Here is a 15,082-nt window from a genome sequence, read left to right on the forward strand (position 1 = left end):
GTAAAGTATCTTTGCCTGTAAATATCAAAGATTAAGGAATTTGTCTGTAAAAACACAAATCAGTAATTTCTGATCTAATGTCTGTTACTGCATGAAGTTTATAAGGACTCTAACTTTTACCTAGGTGGAATTGAAAACTGTAAAGAAAGCATGGGAAGTCCAGCATATGAAGGAGTTAAAGGAAAAAGAGCAAAATATGCTTTGGGATGATGAAGAAGAACTTCTCACCTACACTCGAGAGGATGCATACAACAAAGTAATTCCTGATTATCATATTTCTTAAGTGTTAACAGTGAAGTCTTCTCAGTTATTCTGAGAATACCTTTTCCTTCAGGGTTCAGTCAGATCATTTGAATTGCATTCTCTTTTTTGCTTTGTAGGAGTATGTCTATGAAGGTCCAGATGGACAAACTGAAATTATGCCAGTAAGTACACGTAGTAGCAGGCAGCCTAATAAGCTTTTTATCTTTTGAAACATAAAGACCTGTGATTAGTTAATAGTGCAGTAACTACATTTTTTTTTCTGTGCAGCTTTGGACTCCCCCCACTCCACCTCAGGATGACAATGATATCTATATTGATTCAGTTATGTGCCTGATGTATGATACCACCCCTATTCCAGAATCAAAGTTGCCTCCAGTGTATGTCAGGAAGGAACGTAAACGACACAAAACAGATCCTTCTGGTAAATGCTTGTTCAAAACTGTTGGAAGTTTTATTGCTGAAAGTTAAAAACGTCAGGATTTTTGATACTTCCTACATGTCTGGTCTAGTAAAGATCAAATGTGCAGGTTTGAGGATATGAAATTTCTTGTCTCACTGTGGTCCTGTATCACCAAAAATTCAGTCTGTCTTAGACAGCGTGTCTTTTGATTTAGACATACGGTTATTTTTACTTCTGAATTTCTAGAAAATAGGTATTCTGCTGTGTGAGTTAGACTGTTCTTAAAACATAGTATGGCCAGAACCTTTATAGTTTCTGACACTGTGCTTTTAAGAGGTAGTATGGAATACTCTGTGCGTGTTCAGGAGCATTTTGCAGCTGTACGTAGCACATGAATCAAACTGGTAGTAACTGCTTACTGAGAATTTTTTTTTTTGGTCTTAGCTGCAGGTAGGAAGAAAAAGCAACGTCATGGAGAGACAGTTATTCCTCCTCGCTCACTTTTTGATCGAGCAACTCCAGGAATGTTGAAAATGCGACGAGAAGGCAAGGACCAGAAGAAAAATATCTTGCTGAAACAACAAACACAGTTTGCAAAGCCTTTGCCGACACTTGTCAAACCTGCTGCTGAAGCTGGACAGGATAATCCTGAGTGGTTGATCAGTGAAGACTGGGCACTTCTGCAGGTCAGGCAATTACCTGCACTTTCTGCTGATATTATGTATTGTATTTTAGCTTCTAATGTCATAAATGGCTCTTTCAGCACTTTCTCTCTTCAAGTTTATTTGTAATTCCTTACAGTTTGTTTGGCATTTTGCTGATCTAACTGAGTAGATTGCATATCGCTTGTGTTTCCCTAAGGATAAATTAAGTTCTGTTCTTGCTGTAGAGACTGCTTACTGTTGTGGCCCAGGTTAGTCTGATTGGATGTTAGATAATGCAGCTAAAGTTCTTCTCACCTTTGAGAAGAGAGCAGCACTTGAATGGCAGCTCTACCTATGCAGACATCAACCTGTATAAAAACATTTTATGCATATTTATTATCTGTTGAACATAGGTGAACCCATGGACTGAATTCTAAGCTCTGCCCCATTGTAATAATGGCATGTGGATCCATGCAAATAAGGATTGGTTTGGAAGATTGCAATGATTTGTTACCTGAAGCTTTTGTGCCCTTATCTGTTGCAGGCAGTGAAGCAGCTGCTGGAGCTTCCTTTAAATCTTGCTGTTGTATCGCCAGCACACACTCCCAATTGGGACCTTGTTAGTGATGTTGTTAACTCATGCAGCAGAGTCTATCGCTCACCAAAACAATGCCGAAACAGATATGAAAATGTCATTATTCCAAGGGAAGAAGGAAAGGTGAGTTTATATAGAGTGATGCATCTTTTTTACATTAAGTTTGTAGAGTTTTTTTTCCTTATCTCCGTAAACACTTTTTTTTTTAGTTAAATGTTTCAACAGTGTAAATAAATAACTTTTAAAAGATTAAAAAATTATCCTCATCAGGATTTCCACTTATTTTATATGATTTCTTTGAAAAGAAAAAGCACCTGAACAAAATCTTCCACAAAAGATCATCTAACTTTCCTTCTTATTTTACAGCTAATGTACGAAGCTAATCCTAAAAAGAAGACAAAAAGTATTTATAAGGTGTGCATTGGTATTCTTTCAAAATCAAATCTAGACACTGTGGTATTTAGCAGCAATGGAGGTGGGCAGATAATTCATATGAGATCCATGTTGAGTGTTACTTGAGTTCTGAAACATCAATTAAAATTCCAAATTTATTTTTTCCTTTCTTTGTTGATACAGTGGATTGACACCAGACTTCAGCTTTTGGATTTGATAGATAATTTTTAAATCATGCAAGAAGTTTGTTTTCACTTAAACTGTAGTGGATATTTTTCCATCTAACAACCACCATGTAACTTATCCTGATTATTATGATGGTACTTAAGATCTGTAAGGACATACTTCATAGTAGGGTCTAAGTGGATTACAAATGCATAGTGAACTTAATGTTTGAAGCACCTCTTTGTAAATGAGGACGATAATGCACTGCAGAAACCAAAATAAATTCCACGATTATAAGCAACTTCTTCCAAATCCTACTGCGACTCAGTGACAGAACTGGGTAGAGAATCTAGAACTTCTGACTGTAGTCACATTCTCTGACTAATAAGCAGGTTTGTCCCTGACTGGCAGTTTCCACTTAGGAGGAGCCAAGCATTAGAATGGCATGGTGTGTTGGATGTTAACATAGCTTTGTTGGGAGAGCAGTGCAGTGATGGTTTTATTATATTATGTGTGCGCTATGCATAACTATACACTAATGGGCTCTTGGTTTGGGTACTGAATTAAACTTGCAAGATCTAAACTAAAGCAAAGATTCTTTTTCAAATTAGAGTTTGCCATTTTGTATGTCCCCAAGTGCTGATGCCAGTGTGACCGTGAGAACTGCTCCTTATTTTGCTTTTTCTTTATATATTTCCCATAGAGTTTTGTGTAACAGTAAGTTATCAATGACATGAGGCAGAAACCAGTCTGTGGTAGGATATGTTGGAGATCGTTTTTAAATAATCTACAAGCGCACCATGTGTTTATACATAGACAAAATGCAGTGTGGGGTGTGTTCACAATTAAAAGTTGGTTTATTTTCATTTTTTAGACTAAAAACAGTCGCCCACTTCGTACCAATCAGATCTATGCTCAAGATGAAGGTGCCACCCACACACAGCTTTATACTAACCATTTTGAGATGATGAAAATGATTGCAGGGAAAAGAAGTCCACCTATCAAACCTCTGTAAGTTTAACTGGGATCATCCGATCTCCCCATCACCACAGACTTCCTGGAGACTGTTCTGAATTGCTCTCCCAGCTGAGCATTATTTCACAATCTGTTTCAAACTGCTGTTTTGCTTCTCTGTTCTTGACTTCTTTCCTTGTGTTATTGGAACATCTTCATATTTTGTGTGTTTGGGTTAGATTTTACTCACTGTGTGAATTTGTTTTTATATGTGATTAAGAGCTTGGTTGTTTTTTTAATCTACTTTATAAACCAGACTTTCTGTTTGCCTGAATTGCAAATGTTTTAATGTCTGTGTTGATAAGTAGCACTTTGTTTTTTATGTAGATTGCTGCAGTATTTTTTTCTGTATTCATTTATTATTTACTCTGAATCTCTCTTTAAATGTCTGTCTTTATTTAGGCTCCAGTACTAATAGGTATATCATGAAAACTTCACCACAACTGCAGTGTCATCTACTAAAACATGTGAAATTAAATGCTGGTTTTAAATTTCTTCTATCTCCAATAATACAATTTTGCTCAATTTTAGACTTGGCATGAATCCTTTCCAGAAGAATCCAAAGCATGCATCTGTTCTTGCAGAAAGGTGGGCACTTTATATCTTGAAGGAGTTATTGATTGTGTAAAAAGTACTTTTTAACTATTTATTTATTCAGTTATTTATTTTTTAACTGTTGTGTACTTTGTCTTACCATTGTTTCTAGTGGAATTAACTATGATAAGCCACTTCCTCCAATTCAAGTTGCATCCCTCCGAGCAGAGCGTATTGCAAAAGAGAAAAAGGTACAGTCTCCGTCTTGGTTATATGTAGACTGCAGTAATTAAACTAGACAACAGAGGAAGTATGAGAAGGGCTAACTCCTGGGCGAAGTTTGCTGGTACAGTCATTTTTCTGGGTAGCTGTAACTTTTTAATATACACAAGGCCCAAAGTGGGACCTTTCCTTGGGCCTGTATGTGATATTGATAATTGTTTACAATCGTTTTGAAACACACGTGAAAAAAAAAACTTGTACAAATCTTATAAAACATGTAAAAATCTCTTTATTCTTGGGCATTCTGTAGCCTACTTTTTAAAATTATTCAGGAGATACTCATCCTTGCTCATTGATGGTAAACTGCTTGTGTTACAGTACAAGCTATATCACCATGATTATAGCTTGTAGTTTGAAACTAGTTAGATCATGTAACTTATAGTTAGAGAGCTACAATGAAATCATATCTGTATGATGCACACTTGATTAGAATTAAACTTCGGGGCTTTTTCAGTTTAAATACATCCTGATTAATCTATGCACTGTTTTGAAGACTATGAAGCTCACACTCTGATTTCCTAGGCTTTGGTTGAACAGCAGAGGGCACAGCAACAGACAGGTCCGCAACCTCAGCAGCAGCAAGCTGGCCAGCAGCAAGCTCAGCAACCAGCTGTACAGCAAGCACAAGCCCAACCTCAGCCGCAGGCTCAGGCACAGGTAGTTCAGCAGCCACAGGCAGTAGTACAGACTGCAGTAACTACTGTGGCCAACACAGCAGTATTGGTAAGAAAGGGAGAGCTTGGTGTCTCTGATGTAGTAACTTCAGTTCCTTTCTGTGTACTATATTTGTGGTTTTTACTTGCATTTTAGGTCAGTATAGGGAAATAAAAGCTATTTCTTTTTTTTTCTTTTTTCCTGAGTATGCTTGGTATCTTCTCCATCTTTTTCTATTCTCTTATTAAAACTCTGTTCATAGCATTATTGTAATAGGTGTTGGAATTTAGAAGTGAAAAAATGCCATATGCTTTGCAAAGACTTTTTTTTGTCTTTTTGAGTTTAGACTTTGATTAAAGTTTGAGTAAATGAATTTACACTGTGTATGCAAAGAACTTTGAGAATAAAGAGACTAGCTGTATCAGCTACTCTGATAAATTAACTTAAAAAAACAAGACTTTGAGTAAATTAACCTCAGCTGGGAAAGTGCAATGTTACATTCTACAATGTTACATTCTACAGGACCTACAAAGCAAATCTGTGCAAAGCTTTCATGGCTTCTTTAAATCTAGAGTCTATTAGTAATTCTGATGACAAGTTTGAGGCTTTTGTTATTAGAGTCAGTTCAGTGGTGATTATAATTTGGTTGTTGAAAGAACAGAGTACTGCAGCTTTACAGAAAGAGACAAAGTGCTCTGACCCACACGTATTGCTGTGTATCTACTGCTCAGTGATGCTCATGTGTGAGAGGTTACCTGAGGTGTGCCAGAGTAACACATCACTCCCTTCTTCTAAGAAGAAAGTGACCAGAAATTTGACTGGTCTCCAATTGCTCATTAGTGTGGCAGAATCCTAATATATACAGAAATTGTTGTTGATATGCAAAATGAAAGTAGTTGTAGAACTATCTGTTCATTTTATTATATTTTTCTTGAATTGTCATTTCTTGAATACATCACTTTGTTAAACAACATAGTAGTATAAGAGCTATATTCAATTTTCTTTTATTGTTTTCTGAACTGTTACCTCAATTGTCTTCTAAATAGGCAGGCACAATCAAAACAGCAGTTACGGGGACAAGTATACAGACTGGTAAGAAGACTTTATAATTGGGCATTGGAGATAATAGGACATTCAGATTTTCTTTTTTGTTCTTTTTTTTTCTTACAATCTCATGTTTAATCCTGGTTTGCTTTCAGCTACAGTGAGTGGAAATGTCATAGTGAATACCGTTGCTGGAGTCCCTGCTGCTACCTTTCAGCCCATCAATAAACGTCTGGCTTCACCAGTTATACCCGGAACATTGACTGTGAGTAGATTGCAGCACCAGTTGTAGCTCTGGATTGATTTTGTTTGCACGTTGCATATCTGCTTCCTGCATTAGCTTTCTGTGTTCTGCTCGTTTTTTGCTATGCTTCTGCTCCTTGCTAGCTTCATGTGCGTCTTGTGATACCAAAATACCAGAACACACTGGGATGGCTTATCAGAACAAAATACTTAAGAAATAATGCAGTTAAAATTAGTTCATAATTGAGTGCTGTCTTAGGAAATTGTTTATGTCAATATAATTGCCAGCCTGTAATAATTTTATGCTCTGTTAATTATGATCTTTTATTATTATTTTCAGGTTGCAAGATCTTAAAAAGGTTAAGCAAAAAAAGGAAAGGTAGTGAACTGCAATGTAGTTAAGGGTTTGGTGATTAGCATGTTTGAAAAAGATTTAACCAGATGCCAATTGTGAGATATATTCAAACAGTTGTGTTAGAAAGATTTGGACCTTCTTTGCTTTATTTTTGATGTTTGTTTCTAAAACTGTATAGTCTATTTCCAGAACGTTCCATAGTTTTATGTGAGGTATGAGAACTGAGGAATAATGACTGTGTTCCTCTTTAGACTTCAGGAGGCACTGCAACTGCACAAGTGGTACATACCCAGCAGCGGACGGCGGCAGCACCTGCTGCGTCCACAGAACTGGTGACCATTGCATCTACGCAGGGGGTTCGTGCAGTAACATCAGTGACAGCATCAGCAGTGGTAACTACAAACTTAACACCTGTGCAGACCCAGACAAGATCTTTGGTGACTCAGGTTACACCAGGTAATAATCGTGGTTGAGGGATTTTTTCATAGGGTACACAAAGGACCTCAGAATTCCTGTACTTTGTTTGACCTCTGAAGTTCCACAGTGTTGAAAGTCTGGATCTGTAGACAGACCAGTTAAATGATGCTGTGGTTTTTAACTTGCTTATTGTTGGTGCTTAAATGATATATTTTTTTTGCCAGTGAGTATTTATGGATAGAGTGTTGCAGTAGAGAATGGCTTGGCCGCTAGGCATTACAATTAAAAAGGTTTATTAACAATCTAGCAGTAAAATATTAGAATCGAGTGTTGCAACTAAAACCCATTATGAAGAAAGGAGTACATATTGTATTATTTATGTTGTTTTTTCATCATTTTTATGTGAATGTGTTGTTATTTCTGGTTAGTCCACAAACTGTAATGTAGCTTTTCAGGTGAAATCAAAGAATTAAATTTGGTGTTGAATTAATTCATTCACTGACGGTCTTTGAATGTGAAATTTTCAGTGAAATATCCATTCACTGATTTATTTATTTTTTTTTATTCACAGCTACACCAACAGTTCAGCTCTCTGGTAAAACCATCACCCCTGCTCACTTCCAACTTCTGAGACAGCAGCAGCAGCAGGCTGCTCAAGTGCAGGTCCCTCAGATTCAGGCTCAGGCACAAGCCCAGTCTCCAGCTCAAATAAAAACTGTTGGCAAATTGTCACAGGTGAGGAAATGTCCTTGAAGAACTGTGGCATGTTGCTCTCATTGTTACTGTAAGCATCATTAGCAGTGTGTGTTGCACCCTGTTTTCTTGAACTAAAATGAAATGAGGGTCTTTGTTAAAGTTGATCTCACTAAAATTTCAAGGAGGCAGGGAGTCTGATAGCCATTTCACATAGCACCACTGTTGCCGTAGGTCAGGATATAAAGTACTTAGTTCTAGCTCACTGGCCACCCATAGTGTAAAGGAGTTCTGTTCTTAATTCTTGGATCTAAACTGAAGTCTGGCATAGAATCTTTCTCCTTTAAAGCTGCAACTTCATCTCCATTCTTTTTCCTGTAGTCATATAAAGAATCTGAAATGACAGAAGTGTTTTATTTTTGCAGGAACAGCTGATCAAATTGCAGAAACAGAAACTGCAGCTTCCTCAGCAGCAGACAGCACAGCAGACACAGCAAGGAGCGCAACAGCAAACAGCACAAGTACAAGTGCAACAGCAACAGCAAACTCAACAACTCACTGCTGTTACAGCACCTCGTCCTGGTGCAGTTCTCACAGGCACTACTGTGACAAACCTGCAAGTTGCTCGTCTTGTAAGTTTTTTTTTTGACTTCATGAAAACAGTCTTGGACAGCTCGTTCTCTTTGCTAGTTTAAAATAACTGAATGCAGGTTATTCAGGCACATAAGTGCCTTTTGCATTACTTAGGCAGTACAAAAGATAAAATGCTAACACAAATAGCTTTAAAGACCAACTGACACCATCTGTGATGTGTGTGAGATGTGGAGGAGACATATTTGGAAACATTTGCAACTATCACTTCACAATAATCTGTTATATGCAGCAAATTATATATATAAATATATATATGTATTTGTGCCAGTACAATAATCTTCATTCCTTACTGCTTAGACTCGTGTTCCTGCTTCCCAGCTTCAAGCACAAGGACAGATCCAGGCCCAAACTCCACAAGCAGCACAGGTTGCTTTGGCAAAACCTCCAGTGGTATCCGTTCCAGCTGCTGTTGTGTCATCTGCAGGAGTCACTACACTCCCTGTAACTGTTGCAGGCATTAGTGTTGCTATTGGGCAGCCACAGAAAGCAGCAGGTATGTCAACCCACTTGCTAGAACATAACTTTAAATTCCACTTTTTTAAAGGTAGGATGTTTGTTTCAAGTAATATCTTGTGTGGGAGACACTTTTTGAAAACTAAAGCCGTAGAGGTTAAACTCCATTATGTTTCAAAAATGAGGTAAGAGAATTGCACTTAATCCATTTAATCTGGAGGTTAGTATGATTCTTAACTCAGAAATCTGTGTGTACGAGTAGGTGAACAGATACAGTTTTAAAAATAAAGTCATAGTAATTGCATTTTTTTAAAATGTGAAGTGGAAACAGAAAAACTCGTCTTTCAGAACTGTCTTCTGTAGTGCAGAAAGAATTTTTCCTGTAGAAAGTATGACTGTAAGAACACATACTTAGCTTACTCATGCCCTTAGATAAAATAATGTTTTTACTGTCAAAATTATGTCTTATTCCTATTAAAATCAGTGGGTTATCAGTGCTCAAAGCTATGCAGATGTATAAGTCTATAAAAGCACAATCTGTTTGCAAGCTGTGGTTACTGGGACAAAGCAATAAAATGAAGAATCTTACAGTTCTATTTGTTTTTGTAATTTTCAGGAGGCCAGACAGTAGTTGCACAGCCACTGCATGTCCAGCAGCTTCTAAAACTCAAGCATCATCAAGCAGCACAGCAACAGAAAGCTATCCAGCCTCAGGTTGCACAGGGCCAAGCTACTGTGCAGCAAAAGGTACTTACTGTTTGACCTTCTGCGGAGTTATGTAATGCTTCTGTGGCTGTAAAGCTTCAGCTCTGAATTGTGGTGACACTCCTAGCTCATTTTGCTATTTTGAAACACGACAGGATTTGTTTAAATGATAAAATGTATTTAATCTTGTTAGCTACATTCCTGTGCTTCAAAATACATATACATTTTGTAGTTATTGATGCTTTTTTTTTTTTTCTTCTGCAGATAAATGCTCAACAGGTTACAGTCCAAACCCAACAGCAGACATCACAGCAGCAAAAAGTAACCTATACGACACAGCCTGCCATTAAAACGCAGTTCTTAACAACGCCAATTTCCCAAACCCAGAAGCCAGGCGGAACGCAGCAAGTGCAGGCCCAGATTCAGGTACAGGTAACACAGTTTTACACCTTTAAACACTATTGTGATTGGATAACTCTAAAGCTGACAGGTGATGTAGCATTTTAGCACCCACTAGCTACATATTTTATTTAAATCATATTTATAATAAAATTAATTGGTGATGAATATGTTGCCTTTTAGCAGGTCAAAGGAACCATCTGAGACAGAAGTTTGCCTTTCCTCTTTGAAAGAAATAAAGTGTATTACTCCTTTTTATTGAGCAAGGGATTTGTACTGTATTTACTAAGGAAAATTTGATTCTTCCTGTTTCTTCCCATTTACTGGTGCTGTCTCCTGGCCTAATCTCTAGCAGCCAAGGGTAGCTTATAGTTACCTTCTTCTCTGGATAACTAGATCAGTCTAACCAAGGAAAAGGAAGGGGATTAGGAACTGGAACCCTTACTCTTTCAAAAGTATATCCAAGACAAGATAGCCCTTTAGAAAGTTTGTGCTGCCTTCAATGTTATATATAGCTGGGAGGAAATCAGTACGTTAAAGTTAAAACTGAAAATATTACTACTCCTCTTCCCCTCTTAGCTAAGTTCTCAATACACTGTTCTAAAAAAGTTTATTTTTGCAAAAGTATAGTATCACTGAGAAGGCCAAGATACCAACTTGCAGTGAACAGGACTCAGGAAAGGTTTTCACTTGGTAGCAGTTTTGATAGATATGGTGTGTTGCTGCTATTAGCAATTTCTTATTTTGACTAAATCTTTCTTTATTTCATATCAATAAAGGTTGCAAAACTTCCTCAAGTGGTCCAGCAACAGGCTACTGTTGCCAACATTCAACAGATGGTTTCGGTTTCTCAACAGGTGGGTTTTGCACTTGTCAAATAAAGCACTGGAAACAATCCTCTAGAAAGCTCATTATTTGGAGATAAGTATTTTTCCCCTTCTGTGGTATAGATAGTATTCTTGAAGGATGTATCAATTTCCCTTCTGTAAAAATGAATCACATGAAAACTGTCAGGTTGCTGTATATTCTTTAGTATAAAACTTTGATAGATGGAGCAATGTGTTGTTCAGCACTGTAGATGAGGTGAAAAACAGATTTTTAGAAAGTATTTCCTAGAGCAGAAAGTGTTTTTTACATACTGGCTTCTTGTGATGTTTAATCAAAATAGCAAATAATTGAACTAATGAGCACCATCTAAATTTGTTTTACAAAAATTGGGGCTAATAGGTAGTTACTGTTTATTTTGTTCCAGTTCATAAAGCCATGCAAAGTGGTTACTAAAATCCAGAATGGTACGGTATCTGTTCTAAATATGGAATGATAGCGGGAGGCACTAGGGTAAGAGGGACAGGCTGTTTGGTCTCCCTTCCCTTAGCTACCAGGCAGTTTGTTTAACGCTGTTTAGAACAATCTCTTTCAGACTGTTAGCAACAGGCATAATTTACACTGTTGATTGGCAAGAATGATTTAACTTTGGATGCTGGATGAGGTTATTGCCCTCAGTGCACAGAGATCTGAGCCAATCAGCTCTTAATCTGTCACAGTTTATAGTGCAGTGTTTTAGTGTGGAATAAAATCTGTGACTGTTTATCTTAAAATGATGATAAAGTGGTGTAAGCTGGCTGGTAACCACCTCAGATGTGAATGCTGCAAGGGCAAGGTAGACAGTAGGGAGTAGAAACCTAATTAGTCAACACGAGTTACTCCCTGTAGTCACTAAGAGCTCTTAGATAATTTTTCAAGGGACATTAAGGACTGGCTTTTCAGAAGTCATTGATGTTGGCATAACTCTGGGACAGTTGAAGTCCATGGTAAAAACAAACAGCTCCCCTCACACACGCAGTGACAGTAGGATTAGGCCCTGTGTAGTATTTTTTTTTTTTTTTTTTTTAAACTGTGGTCTTTATATTAAGCATCTGATGTTTGGTATGTGGCCATCTGCTGTGTTGGTGCTTCCCAGCGGGTGAGTCAATTGTTACCTGTCCCCTGGAGAAACCCTTGCAGGATCATTGGGCTTCTGCCTCTTGACAAAGGCATCTAAAGCTGCTCAGTTTTCATTACCTTTTCTTAGTAAGGAGACGTTGAGCTGCTTTCCCCCTTCCTCTGGGTAGGACAGTGAAAATTAGATTTCTGGATGAAGTTCAAACTATTCTACCTTAAATTGGTGATAGAGACTGGCAGCTGTAGTCTGAAAGTCTAATGCTGGGAAGTGGTAGGAAGCCTTAGTGGCTGTACTTACCGTCACAATATGGGTGCTTCCCCGTTTGACCCTCCATCTATCCTTCTGTTAATTTCTCTGTCCCTTCAATTCTGTAAGACTAGAATTTCCTATTTTCCAGTGTTTTTTTGTTTTGTTTTTAACCTTCCATATATTTTCATGTTGAATCTGCACTGAGGAGATCTGAGTTAAAGGCGTCCTGGCTCTTAGTTTTAATTGTGATAAGGTTCTAGAAAATGTGACAGAACACCGTTTTGTACTAAAGCCACAGATCCTAAATTCCCAGTATCCCTCCCAGTCTTTCTGCTTTGTCCAAGATGCTTGTCAGTCAAGAGAGCAAACACCTCCTTCCGTAGAACAGAAATCTAAAGAGCGCTGCTTAAGACTGAAGTATTATTTTGTAACTGCCCTGTTATCCTAATGTCTAGGTACAAGCTCAGCCCCAAACCGTGACACTTTCACAGACAACAGCAGGTCAACAGCAGGTTCAGGTGATTCCTGCAACAACTGCTACTGCTCAAGTCGTCCAGCAGAAACTGATACAACAGCAAGTTGTGACAACAGCATCTCCCCAAATTCAGGCTCCAGGTGTACAGAACCCAGCCCAGACACCAGCAACATCTGAAGCCCAGAATCAGCAAGCAAAAGTACAAATGAGGACACCTACTGTCAGATTAAAGGCACCTACTAAACCAAGTTGAACTAACAATTAAAATGCAATAACAGGGAAATGCAGCATTTTTTGTTTGCTACGCCAAGTGACAAGCTACTCCAAACACACAAATGAAGACAAACCACCTCTATTTTTTTTAACAGAAGGATTTTGCTGGTGAACATTTGAATGTGGAAACTCTCACATAACTTCAGCATATTAGCAACTGTTTAGTGTTCAGAACCTGTACAAAGTGCATTCTGCCAGTGTTCTCTGTGCTCATTCAAACCAGATAAAGCAACCATTAGTTAGAATTAAGTTCTGCCCAGGTTCACAAAAGTAAAATGGTAAAATGCCACAAATGGCAGGAAAATCTCTCCATGTTGCATATCATAAATGGCCCATGGCAATATGCAGTTCTTTGCTATAGTTTGGATTTGCTCTCAATATCCATAGTGAAGCAAGTGCGGCTAATATAGCAAATTATTTTCCACCTGTATGAAAGCTGCATGTTGTTCTCTCTTGAGGTTAAATACCTCTGGAAGATATAACTTACATTTGAAGTGCTCCCTGAAAAGTTTAGCCACTAAATGTGAAAACCTGTAAGTATATGTAATTAAAAAAGGAAGAAAGTTTCATTGTCCATTTTTGTATGTCTTTTAAAATGTTTGTTAGTAGTTTTGTGTACAGTTTACTGAAGCACCCAACCTGTGCCCTCATTCTCATTATTTCACTTTAAGATAATGGATATTTTAGGCATGAACTGAGTAAATACTGTGTTGATAGTAGATGTGTATTAAAGTGTAGCCCCCCCCCTTTTTTTTTGTAAAAGAATTGTTTAGTGGATACAACTAAACAAATGGTCCATAGCTGTTTCTCATAGGACTTCGGTCTCGGAAACTCTCCAACAGATAACATTTAATCTCTTAGTTTCATTCTGCTCTCTCAACATGTTTAAATGTTCAGTACTTTCTACTCAGCTTTCAGCTTGGGGAGGGTGGGGGACTGGGGGAAGGGGAGAATGGTGAAATTCTAAGACTAATTCTTCAATTGTGTAAAGAATAAGATCTAACTTTTGTACTATTCTTTTACTAAAGCTAATGATGAATGTATCTTCAGGTGGGTATTTTGGATGTGAATAGAGCGTGGCCTCTTCCTCCAAATCAGTTTGCCTTATTGTTATGAGAAAAAAAAAAAAAAAGCAAAAAGCTGCATAGAACTGTGGGTGTTTTCTTTACTTTTCTTGCATAAAAAGAAAAACTGCAAACAGCACTGCATGAGAAATCAGAAAGCTCTCAGTGGCTTGAACAGATTTATTTTACTTTTGCCCATAATACTGCACAACGTGTAAGATTCAGACGAAATTACAACATTCCTTTTCTGAAATGGTTTTAAAATTATTTTTTCATTGTGTGATCTTTTTAGCCTTTTAAGAGGGGAGCCTGTTTAAAGGCAAGGAAGGTCTGTCTTTTGTTCTTAACCTCTGTATGTACACACCTATTGGTACCTAGCAATCCAAATGGCTTAAACAAGAAAGAATACCTGGTCAGCTCCTCTGAGTAGCCCGTTTTAAGATCACAAATGTAGACAGTGGGTCAGGCAGAGTTACTGATGTTTTTTTAAATTTTATACCGCATTTCTCCTATATCCAATTTTTCTTGGACCGTCAGGTCTGCAAATATGAGGGACAATTTTTTGTTGTTGTTGTTTTTTTTTTTTTTTTTTTTTTTGTTTTTCTTTCTCTCCTTCTCTTTCTCAGCTTGTACATGAAGTATTCCCCTGACCCTGCCCGACCACTGTTTTGTGCCATTGCCTAAACTTTATTACTCGCTGGAAAGCCAGCAGTGTTGGCGATGGGGTAGTGTAACGCAAAGTAAATGCAATGGTAGCAGCTGGCCGATGCCGCGTACAGTGCAGTGCTCATGCAGAAACACTGCACGCCTCGCCCCCATTTTACTTTTAAAAGTTTAGCTCCTATTAGGTGCATGAAGGCGTGGGGGGGAGCACTACAGCAGTGGAAGAGCTGTTGACTGCATCATTGTGCTGCTCTGATTTGGTGTCTAAAGAGGCAATTATTTCTTGTTTAGGTCTGTTAACGAACATAAAAATCGCTTATTTTTCCCCCTTTCTGTGTGTCTTTCTCCCAGGCGTGCGTTAGGAAGTCAACCTGTACATAACTTCTGAACATAAGCATTTGTACTTGATCCAGTAGGGTTGTAAGGAGTAGTGATGTATCCTACCTGAAGGTGTAATAAAGTGTACATTTTTATAACCCGCCCGTGTCCTCGCCTCACTGACACTGGG

At 37.9% G+C, this 15,082-nt stretch overlaps 1 protein-coding gene across 12 annotated transcripts in view; it reads left to right on the forward strand.

Moving 5' to 3' along the window:
* The window catches only part of LOC311420646 (E1A-binding protein p400-like), a 48,272-nt gene extending 33,222 nt beyond the window's left edge, over positions 1–15,050 (forward strand). For 5 of the 12 annotated variants that reach the window (XM_084491725.1, XM_084491730.1, XM_084491736.1 and 2 more), the window contains 20 exons: positions 125–256; positions 381–425; positions 532–685; positions 1,109–1,350; positions 1,853–2,026; positions 2,270–2,317; positions 3,336–3,472; positions 4,007–4,063; positions 4,182–4,260; positions 4,814–5,014; positions 5,992–6,037; positions 6,145–6,254; positions 6,839–7,043; positions 7,576–7,739; positions 8,123–8,329; positions 8,649–8,844; positions 9,421–9,551; positions 9,774–9,941; positions 10,688–10,765; positions 12,555–15,050. In XM_084491725.1, the coding sequence (XP_084347851.1) occupies positions 125–256; positions 381–425; positions 532–685; positions 1,109–1,350; positions 1,853–2,026; positions 2,270–2,317; positions 3,336–3,472; positions 4,007–4,063; positions 4,182–4,260; positions 4,814–5,014; positions 5,992–6,037; positions 6,145–6,254; positions 6,839–7,043; positions 7,576–7,739; positions 8,123–8,329; positions 8,649–8,844; positions 9,421–9,551; positions 9,774–9,941; positions 10,688–10,765; positions 12,555–12,827 (2,847 nt within the window). In that variant the 3' untranslated portion in view covers positions 12,828–15,050. Of the gene's footprint in view, positions 1–124; positions 257–380; positions 426–531; positions 686–1,108; positions 1,351–1,852; positions 2,027–2,269; positions 2,318–3,335; positions 3,473–4,006; positions 4,064–4,181; positions 4,261–4,784; positions 5,015–5,991; positions 6,038–6,144; positions 6,255–6,838; positions 7,044–7,575; positions 7,740–8,122; positions 8,330–8,648; positions 8,845–9,420; positions 9,552–9,773; positions 9,942–10,687; positions 10,766–12,554 lie in introns of those variants that run through there. The other 7 variants (XM_084491729.1, XM_084491731.1, XM_084491733.1 and 4 more) reach the window with 7 other exon arrangements.
* Positions 15,051–15,082: the final 32 nt, after the last annotated feature.

Source organism: Aythya ferina (assembly GCF_964211825.1).
Source record: "Aythya ferina genome assembly, chromosome: 17".
Taxonomy (NCBI): domain Eukaryota; kingdom Metazoa; phylum Chordata; class Aves; order Anseriformes; family Anatidae; genus Aythya; species Aythya ferina.